Source organism: Rhopalosiphum maidis, chromosome 1, assembly GCF_003676215.2.
Source record: "Rhopalosiphum maidis isolate BTI-1 chromosome 1, ASM367621v3, whole genome shotgun sequence".
NCBI classification, from domain to species: Eukaryota; Metazoa; Arthropoda; class Insecta; order Hemiptera; family Aphididae; genus Rhopalosiphum; species Rhopalosiphum maidis.
The window spans coordinates 54,092,852-54,104,170 of NC_040877.1; the positions used below are offsets into that span (position 1 = coordinate 54,092,852).

General features: G+C 24.0%; 2 protein-coding genes across 4 annotated transcripts; one reads left to right on the top strand and one right to left on the bottom strand.

The window, feature by feature from the left end:
- Positions 1-166: 166 nt before the first annotated feature.
- Positions 167-8,385, bottom strand: LOC113556597 (V-type proton ATPase subunit C). The gene is made up of 8 exons (XM_026961646.1): positions 8,100-8,385; positions 7,604-7,938; positions 1,946-2,231; positions 1,724-1,885; positions 1,374-1,467; positions 1,207-1,304; positions 1,010-1,151; positions 167-945 (listed from the first exon to the last, which is right to left on the bottom strand). Exons 2-8 carry the CDS (start codon positions 7,887-7,889, stop codon positions 850-852), a joined length of 1,164 nt encoding a protein of 387 aa, XP_026817447.1. The 5' UTR covers positions 7,890-7,938; positions 8,100-8,385; the 3' UTR covers positions 167-849.
- Positions 8,386-8,622: 237 nt separating this feature from the next.
- Positions 8,623-11,305, top strand: LOC113556604 (deoxyhypusine hydroxylase). 3 transcript variants are annotated; one of them, XM_026961676.1, is made up of 4 exons: positions 8,623-9,104; positions 9,310-9,618; positions 9,702-10,012; positions 11,017-11,305. In XM_026961676.1, the coding sequence occupies exons 1-3, from the start codon at positions 8,825-8,827 to the stop codon at positions 10,010-10,012; spliced, it is 900 nt and encodes a 299-aa protein (XP_026817477.1). In that variant the 5' UTR covers positions 8,623-8,824; the 3' UTR covers positions 11,017-11,305. The 3 variants fall into 3 exon arrangements, with proteins under 3 accessions (XP_026817477.1, XP_026817467.1, XP_026817459.1); XM_026961666.1 differs by lacking the exon at positions 11,017-11,305 and adding an exon at positions 10,122-10,136; XM_026961658.1 differs by lacking the exon at positions 11,017-11,305 and having other exon boundaries at positions 9,702-10,088.
- Positions 11,306-11,319: the final 14 nt, after the last annotated feature.

Consider the following 11,319-nt stretch of genomic DNA (forward strand, 5'->3'; position numbering starts at 1 on the left):
TAATTTGTTGATAAGTTATTACATTATTAAAGGTGAAAAATATTTGTGCAATTTTTTTAATTTGCATAAATATATTATTTTTAAATTTTAAAAATTCATATAGATACTATTATTTAAAAATATTAAGTATTAAAAGCTAACACATTTTTCATTTGTATCCATATACTTTTAAAAATAGAATTAGTGACAATTAAATTCATTTCCAGTGTACATAGAACATAATATATTTCTTTTTTGTTCTATAAATAGTTGTGTTTTATTGTTTTTAAAGAAAATCAAATAATAACTCAAGGTTAATTGTGCCTCTGAAGCCCTCGATATATCTTAAGTATAAATTTGATGTTAAAAAGAGTACAATCTCTAAAAAAAAAAATCAAAGTAACATCTAAAATGTCAGTACTAAAGGATAATAATAAATGGGATATTTACAATACAATTCCAAATTACATTTATTTTTATGGTATAATAATTAAAATATTTAAGTTCTATCAACCTATTTATACTTATTAAAATAAATAATATATTTTTTTTTTTAATTCAATAAAATAAAATATTATTTTCCAACAACTCAAAAACAACAAATAACATAACGGTATTAAAACATGTTTAGAAAATATTGCTTTCAAAAATAATAATTAAAAGTTTAATAGCATGGTAAAGGAATGTATAGATAGGCTAATATTATTATATAATAATGATATCAATGGATGAAAAATGTTGTAACATGATTACAAATATTCTGACAGCAAAATGATTCAATTATGGTTATTTCAATGTTGTGCAAATTAAAAAAAAAAAAATACATTTAAAACATTAAACGATGGGGTGATTTTGATTCAATACTAAATCTTACGCTTTTGAATCAACCATATCTATATTTATTTTATAATAAACGTATGGGAAGTACTCAGCTTGACCAAACCCAAGTCCAGGTATATCAACACTCTGAAACAAACAAAATTAGAACAAAAATAATAATTATATTATGGTATTTTAGTATTATACGTACATCATGTGCACCGGATGCACCACCTTGTTGAGCACTACTGTCCAGATGTCCATATAATTGGTGCAAAACATCTCTTAGCCGTTTAGTGTTCTTTTTATTAGGATGCAATAACATAGCTTGAAAATTAACAGGCAGGCCATATCTAAAAATAAAAATAAATGTTAAATATTGGTCTTAATAATTTTTAGAAATCTCACCTTAATACAGATTCAACAAATACCCGAAGAGCTTTTACATGTATCCAAGCACAAAAACATTCACTGAAATTGACTTTTAACCATCGTACCAACGGACCCTTTTCAAAATAACAAAGCATTATAGTTTATTGTACAATATTCATTATTTGATTTAATATATAACTTACAAATTGCTTTTTCTTGTCAGTTACTAACTTGGAAATTTCATTTTTACCAGCCGCGAGTTCAACTTCATTGTAAGTAAACTCACGTACAATAAACCTATAATATGAATAAAAAAAACTAAATGATAATAGTTTAACAATTAAATATACTGATATTTTATATCACACTTTTCAAAAATTGTACATTCACTTTATACAATAAACATTAAATTTTTAAATTTTTAATACATTTTGTGAAATTAAATACTTAAACTCAAAAACAAAGAAAAATTTTGATTTTTCAAAAATCTTTTTTTTTTTTTATTAAGAATAACTATCTTACATTAAATAAAAATTATTAAAACATATCATACTTTTTCTCCCTAGCATGATGTTTGAATTCTTCAGCCACTTTTTTGAATAATGTGACAGTGAATAATCCATAATCATTGTCTTGGCTAACTAGCTGGCTAGAACGAGGCACAATCATATCTGTCAACTTTTCATAATTTTGATTCCAATCAGAAAATCCTGACCTGAAGAATAAAAAAATATTTATGATACATTATTTAAAATTTTGTATTTTAATTTATTACTTAGGCACTACAACAAGCAATGTAGTTAAATATTCTGAATCCTGAATAAAATGTTCCTTGCGCACAAGATCAGCCAAATTTCTTGTTAACAAACTGCCAGTTTGTTTTTTTTCCATATTTTGTAAGCTGCTCTTAAGATTATTGTACACTGAAGATTTAGTTTTAAGATCTGCATCAATTTGCCCTACCTGTTTACTGATTATGTCAGCTATATTACGCAACGACTGTTTAATTGGATATTTAGCCATGTCCCATTGGAAATGAGTTAAGTAGACGGCAAGGTCTCCTAAAAAAATTATTAATATTTACTCAACTGTAAGTGAAATACAATAAATGGTATTTTATCAACAATAATCAACTGATGCAGAGCATGAAACAGACACAAATCGTAACAATGAAAAAAAAAATTAAAATAATGTAGCATTTCTTAACAATTTTCTTTCTTTTTGTTTAACAATATCAAATTAATTCAACATTATGCTTAAAAACTATTACTTATAATGACTTATTAGTTTTAAGTATGTACATATTGAAGCTTAAAATTGTGTTTATAATATTATTTTTTAAATATGAGATACATATATATATATATATATATATATATAATTAACAAAAATATTAAATGCATTGTGATAATTAGATTATTGATTAAATTAAAAATTAAATTATCTTGTATTCTTTAATAGCCAACTTAAAATATTTTTATTAACTATTACTTCCCCATTATTAAATACAGAAAAAGTTTCGATAATTAGAAATTAAAATATTAGTTTTTCATTTGTAAATTAAGAGAAAATCAAATCTTAAATAATAAATAGTGAACAGTAAATTAAAATAAAACTGTTCCATGCCCTGTTTCAGATACACCAAAGTGTTACAGTAATAGGTATGTTTTTATATTATACAGTATTTATTTGTGAATTTCAAATTTATTTTAATAAGAAAAGTATATCATATTTATTTTATACATACAAATATATGAAAATATTTAATCTTAAAAATATTACTTCAACTCTCAGAGAATTTCATAATATTGCCAATCAATAAAATAAATTAAGTTGAACTCTATTATAGAAATGGACATTATTAATTATATTATAATAGAATTCCAATGTTTTTATTTATTAAATAAATTATCTTTAATATAAACACCAAAAATAAAATAAAACAACTATTTTACTCAAAATAAAAACAAGGCAAAAAATGTGTTAAAATGTATCGTAAAAACAAACCTTTGTGAAATACAAACGATTGTGTGCAAAAGCCTATTGTGCATTTTAAAATATGAAATAGATACCTACTAAGAAATCGTAGCATTGAAGCTGCTTTATTTAAAAAAATATAATTACAATATAATAAGTTTTAATTTTAAGAACACGCTATTACATTTTATTTTGAAAATTCCAAAATTTTTTACTATTTACTAGTACAACAAGTCATAATAGTCTCATATAAATATAACTTAATAATATTCCTTTGAAGATACAACAGAATTAGTTTTATATTATTTTTTACTATTTATATTTATTTTAATAATTCAACATAGAAAATAGATAAATAATAAAATTACAGATATTATTCTTTTTAAATACCAAAAAAATCAATATACTTAGCTACAAAATAATTTAAATTTTATCAATGTTACCAGTTTAAAACTACATAATAACATAATACACTGAGTGAAATATAAATATAACTAAAAATAAATCATTACCAACAAAAAATTAATAAGGATGCGTTGATTATTAATGTAAAAATTTGAAATATATAAACGATTTACTTATGACAAAATATTTATACAATAAAATATATATATATGTATATACAATAACGGTATAATTTAGTATCATCACTATTCCCAAAAATTTTAGTTTTATGAAAACATTTTTTTTTTTTTTTTCATAATTTTTAATATCATTATAATAAATTATATTTTTATTCAGAAAAAGAATATTATGAGTATTTTTAATAATAATATTACTGTTTTTTTAAAATTTCGAGTTTCGACACATAAAATTGAATTTTAAATGAGTAGTTATTTAATTTTCATTTATAAGTACTTAAAGATAAGATGAAGGGAATAGCGTAGCAAAATACAATTAAGAGTAAAAATATTTCAATAAATATTATTCTTTAGAGATGAATTAAAAATCTATAAAACTCATAAATGTAATAATATAAAATTACAAAAATATATTTTTTAATAACATTAAAATACATTGTAAGCATATTTTCAAAAATGTTGAAACTGAAAAATTCAAAAATTGAGTGTAGGAAACTTAAATGGTTCACCCTACATATATATATATACAGGGTGATTCTTTTATCAAACAACATTCATTATTTGAAAAAGTATTAATGTTTTTAAAAATATTTTTTTACATAGTTTCAAATTGTTAAATTTTTTTTATTAAAAAATTATATTTATAAATATTTTTTATCCTTATAATTTTTTAAGTTTTTACTTTTTTGAATGACAACATAGATTTCTAATTTCATATTCCAAAACAGAATAATTTTTTGAGTATTTTGATACATAAAAATCGAATTTAGGGCAAATAGTTTATGAGTTATACATATTTAAAGTTTAGATGCGCAGAGTGGAGTAGTACGAGGTTACCCTGCAAAATGTTTATCCACTACTCCGTTTGTCTAAACTTTAAATAAGTATAACTCATAAACTACTCACCCTAAATTCAAATTTTATGTATCAAAATACTCAGAAAATTAATCTGCTTTGGAATATGAAATTAAAACACTATGTTATCATTCAAAAAAGTAAAAAACTTAAAAAATTATAAGGATAAAAAATACTTAAAAATATAAATTTTTAATAAAAACGTTGTTTTTAACAACTTGAAACTATGAAAAAAAATATTTTCAAAAACATTAATACTTTTTGTAATAATAAGTGTTGTTTGATGAAGAATCACCTGTATATATTTAAAATGTTTATTAGTTTTTTTTAGGTGTAAAAAGAATCATTTGATTTCATTGTACAAATTGTTTATATCATTAGATTGCTAAGAACAGAATGCAATATTAAAATCAAATTAAGTCACTGAATCATTGATTTAAAAAATAAATAAAGGCCTAGGTCACATTGACTATTTGTATTTAATGTTTTGTTTTAATTTACATTGCTGAAGTTTGTATACGCAACAGTAACAAAGGGCTATTTAATATGTGCGTTCAAATTTATTATTATTCAATATAAAATGCAAAACATTTAATACACCACACATAATATTATGTAACCATATGAACAAAGCCTTACTATAGTGTTGGTAAAATATTTTTGTTTACTTAATGGTATAAAAAATGTTAATTTTTATAGTAGTAAAAATATAAGAGTAAATTTTCTTTATTATAGTTTTTTTTAATGATAATATTAAAATATTAATAAATCTTTGTAAGGAATTAAGAACAATTTAAGTTACATATTATTATTGTAAAAATAAAAATTATGATATACAATAGTTAAAATTATAACTATTATTGTTACTAAACAACACTATGTGATGTTACTATAAGTTATAGTAAGTAATATAGAAAAAAAATTAAGAATCACATATACTTTTTAATTGTATGGTAATTTTTTCTAGTGCCTATAGAAAAGTGTATTGTTTTTATTAAATATATAATATAATAAGGTTAATTCTGTTGTCTTTTATAAACATTAAATATTCTAATTATACCTATATTTGGATTATAATGTATAACATAATAATATACAATTTACCTTTTTTATAAGAATAAAGGTTTTATAAGGTAAAATAAGAAAAACTATAATTATGTAATGAATTTTAATTTATAATTAATTTTAAATATATATTAATTTATATTGTTATAATATTATAGTTTACTCATAAGTGTTTTAACAGAAACAGTTAATAATTATGATCAAACTGTTTATTTTTATTTATTACCATTACCAAACAATATCAATTGAATTGAGTTTTGCAAATAAGTTAATCTAATAGTGTGTCTTTTTTGATTAACACAATAGTCAAATATAAAATGTAACAATGCTAACTTCAGAAGAAATACATTCAAAAATAATAAGGAAACTACAATTTGAAAAATGAAACCACAAGCCAACACTGCATGAAGCATCCTACTAAAAGCAGCCGCTTACCTTGGGACGTTAGACACACGCCTGTCGGCCATCTGGACTTTGAATAGCTCAAGGCGGGCTCTTCCCAGCACACGGCCCACGACTCTCAAGACAATGCTGTGTCCAACGCCACACACAACAAACCCATAACAAAGCTTTTACTTTTTGCAATCGCCAACAGAAAAAAAGTCATAGGCCTATCTCTCTAACTTAATATGGCTACATGGCACTATGTGTAGACCAATATCAACCTAACCTAAATGGGCATTTCTCTAAAATTCTATCTAGTTTTACACTAGGGTCACACATGGTATATGTATGTTTAAGTAGAAAATTAAGAAGTAACTGTAATAGACTTCTAAACTAAGCAACATTTCATTCCTGAACATAATTTAATTAAAATACCTATTGTATTTAACATATAATTTTTAGTTACAATACTATATAATGTAATAATGTATTTACTATTAATTTTTGTTTAACTAATTTATTTAAATAGGCGTGCTCAATATTGTCAACTTGAATTAATATCAGATCAGTTAGATGAGAAAAACTTACTCTTTTTAAATTAAATTAAATGTGGTAGTTAAAATGCTAAACAATTAGTTTTGAATAAAATAAAATAATAAAACATTATAATTTAAAATCAAATAGTTATCAGGAAAATAAATTATAATAAATAATTTATAAATATTTTAATTTCTTAATAGGGAATTATAATTTATTAAAATAAAATTAGAAGATAAATGGTAGAAGAACTACCAATTACATAAGCTAAATGATGAAAAAAAATACATTTTGAAACCAAATATATTCATTATTTTTGATTGTGCATAAAAATTATTTTAAATTTCTATTGAAATTATTTGAATTATGCAAACACTTTGGTGTAATTAATGTATAAATATAATATGTATATTTATTTATCAAAATATATGGTAAACATAATACATATGAATAGATGAGTGAATAATAGGTACCAAAATTTTTTAATTATTAAAAAATGTAGATAACAAATTGATTGAATATTTATAATTTTATATTTTAAAAAATGCTGTGCTCTAAAAATAATGATCACAATTTAGGAAAAATATAGACTGTGAACACGCACACACGCAACCATCTATAGGATGCATTAGTTTTTCATTTCGGCATATCGTAGAAAAATTAAATTAACTTAATTATACTATAACAATAGTACCAAATGTTATATTTCTAATAAATAAAGTATAGTGCATTTTTGATTCTATAAATATATATATATTTTTTTGGCCTTTTTAGCTTTACATGTTTTTCCATTATGAATGACAAATAAGTTAATAATATAAATGTTATATATATTAGTATTGACGCATGGATGCAAGGGTAAAGGAAAAACTTAACTAAAATGACCAATAAAAATCCAGGACATAAATAATAATGTTTCAAAAAGTAAGTAGGATAGGTAAGTACACTACAGAGACAAGTCACTTGAGCTACATTGGATTTTCGTCATTGTTATTCAATGGGTTGAAAAAAAACCATTCTAGATAAATACATACCATTATTGGCCATCAAGTTCTCTTGCAGTTTGTCTCGTTGGTCTTCCAGTACTTCCCCCAAATAGGATGCCACCTTATGGGTAACTTGATCAACAAAACTATCCAATTTTCCCAAATCATCAGATAATCCCACTAACTGATCCAACGTGCCCACCTTCAAATCAGGTATGTGAAATTTGTAATTGATGGACAAACTATTCTGCTTGCTAGTAACATTGTTGAGAGTTTCCCAAGTCTGTTGGCAAGTCTTGTCTCCAGGAGCTGATATCAGCCAATATTCAGACATGATGCTGAGATACAGTTAAATAAAATTAAGCACACAAACGACTTAGTACCTGAATCAATCAAAAAACATAAAATTAATGGTATAAAGTAAAAAAAAATGGGCAGGGCCAATACTGAGACTACTGAAAAGAATAATCAACAATATATGATAAAATAGTGGGTATGCAAATGAATCGGTAAAAAAATTGGACAAACTTCCGAGTATACTTACTCTTAAGTTGACAAAGTAACTTAAAGTAAAAAATGTAATTAATTAAAATAGACACTTTCTGGACTGGAACACGCCTTAACCGAAAGAGACCTTGTTAACAGTATGATCACTATGATCATTTGTTTTCGATAACATCTGAACTGATATGAGACAGACACACCCAAAAGTTAATTTTTTAAAGTTAGATGATAGTTTTTTCCAACAATTTTTCTCAGTGAATGCAATAAATATTAATAATGAAAATAAACAGACTTCTTTAGCCTTATTTAAATACCATTACCACTAAAATGTTTGTAGTAAATTGTTTAAAATGTATTTAAATATCTTTATAAACTAAAAAAGTTATAGAAAGTGAGAATTTTAAATCACAAAATCAATAAATGAATATTACCAACATTTCGAACTAATATAATGTTTAAGAAAGGGAGTTTCCATTTTTTTTTTTTTTTACAAGATGTCAACATGGTTGATTACACGATTTTATCCATTATCATTTGTCATTATTCTTTAAATTCAATCAATATTCAAATTATTATTCATTATTAGAGTTTACTAGTTTATTAATTTTATTAATACCTGTCGTATTTTATGTACTTTATTAATAACTATAACCAATAACTATTACATATCTAGATTATATTTATTTATTACTGAATATTTAACCATAAGTAAATTTCCTTTCATAAAATTGTATACAAATAAATAACTCAATTTATTCATTAATTATGGTCGCCGCTTCAGAAGAATCCATCAACCGTATAGGAACAGTATTAGCTAACACAAAGTTACCAATGAAAGAACGATTCAGAGCGCTATTTACACTTAAAAACTTGGGTGGAAATATAGCCATTGATAATATAGCTAAGTGTTTCAATGATGATTCATGTTTGCTAAAGCATGAGTTGGCGTACTGCTTAGGACAAATGAGAGACGAATATGCTATTCCTTACTTAATCGAAGTACTGAAAAATGACAAACAAGAGCCTATGGTTCGACATGAAGCAGGTATTACAATAAATTATTTAATAAAAAAAATTATTATTCATTTTATTTTATAAACACTGACTTGTGTAGTTATATTGAGACATTCTTGTTTATAAATGTGTATTAATTAGGTAGTTTACATTCTTTATAAGTACCCTGTCTGTTTTTTTCTAAATTATTAGTTTAAAATACCTGTATATTAAACATCTGTTGTATTTATGTTAAGCTGAAGCACTGGGAGCAATTGGTAAAGAAAATGTTATACCAATTTTGGAAGAATATAAAAATGATCCTGTGGTAGAACTAGCTGAAACCTGTCAATTGGCTTTAGGACGACTTTTACTACCTAAAAATGAAGCAAACATTGAAAATATTTATGGATCTGTAGATCCAGCTCCTCCTTCTGAAATAAAAAGTGTAGAAGAACTCGAAAAAATACTTACTAATGAAAATGAAAGCCTTTTTAATAGGTATAAAGCAATGTTTTCACTACGAGACATTGCATCATCTGAAAGTATCACTATTCTTTCTAAAGGTAATTAAATATATGTGTAATATATTGAAAATATATTAAATTAAAAAAAATATAAACAATGAATTTTTAATATTTGTATTTAGCGTTATCTTGTGGAAGTGCATTGTTTAAACATGAAATAGCTTTTGTTTTGGGACAATTACAATCACCACTTAGTGTACCATATCTAAAAGAATCATTAATAGATGAAAATCAAAATGATATGGTCCGACATGAATGTGCAGAAGCATTAGGTGCAATTGCTACAGATGACTGCTATGATATATTAAAACAGTATTTAAATGACCAGAAGGTAGTCGTCAAGGAAAGTTGTGAAGTTGCATTGGATATGTGTGAATATGAAAACTGCCCCGATTTTCAATATGCAGATACTCTTGAAAAAGTTACTTTATAAGTTGGTATTTTATGTTAATTTATAAAATGCTTAAATTTTGAATATACAATAAATATAAAAAGATAATGTTAAAAAATTGTTTGTAATTTATTATGCTTTGATACTTTAGAATTTAGATAACTTGAACTTTTGAAATGTAACATAATCAAAATTATATTTTGATCAAATTAATACTGACAACGGAATGAATAATTTGTTACCTATGCAGCTAATACACATTTAATTTAATACAGTGCAAAATATATTACTGTCTTAACCAGTAGCGGACTGAGGCATTAAGTGTCCGGGATGCGCTGTATATGAGGGGCCTGAGGTAAAATCTATTGGTAGAAACGATTTTATGGAGACCTTATCTTTTTAAAACATGTATTATACTTCAATTTCTTATGTTATTTTTCTATACCTACCTATATTTATGAACGCACAATTATTTTTCGGAGTGTACACGGGGCCCAGGATGTGATTGCATCCGGCATCCCTTGCCAATCTGCCACTGGTCTTACCAGTTATATAGTTTGTGTCTGTTAGTTTATCGATATGTAATATACATAAATTATTTTCATCTTTAATTTCTATCGAAAACTTTTCACAGTATCATATTTTCAAAATAATATAATATTATTATTATATAATGGATGTAATTATAAATACATATTATTATTAGAATGAGATATTTTAAATCTGATTAAAAATATGTATCATTTCTAATTGAAAAATACCCAAATTTATTTTGCACACTATTATAAATACATATTTTTATATATTTGGTAAATAAGTATATATTTTAGTAATTTTTAATTTATTCAATGATTTTTAACAATGTATAAATATTCTATGTTAACTAAATGGAATTTACGTACTTAATTACCTGCAACTTAATATGGCTAAATGAAAATTTATTTTTATTTTTAACCGATACTGCTCCTTTTAAGGTTAAAGTTAGTAATACTTTGATAAAATTGTCTCCTAAATTAGTTCATTTGACATATTTCATCGCGTTTCAGAAACAAAATTCAAGGAAACCAGAAAAATAGAAGAAAAAAAGTTCTGGATTTCACACTATTAAAATCATCAAAAATCAACAAAATATCCTCTTGACATTGTATTCATTCCTTATATAGTAAATGTATAAATTATACCCCAACACATCTGTGAACGTGGAACATTCTTTTAGTCAATAGAAAAGTATTCTCCAACTAAGCCAATTTTTATTTGAAAAGCTTTAACAATATTTTGTTTCTCAATGCTTTGTTCGGGAATAATAATCATAGATTTATGTACCTACCTACATCATTTGTTTTACTCAA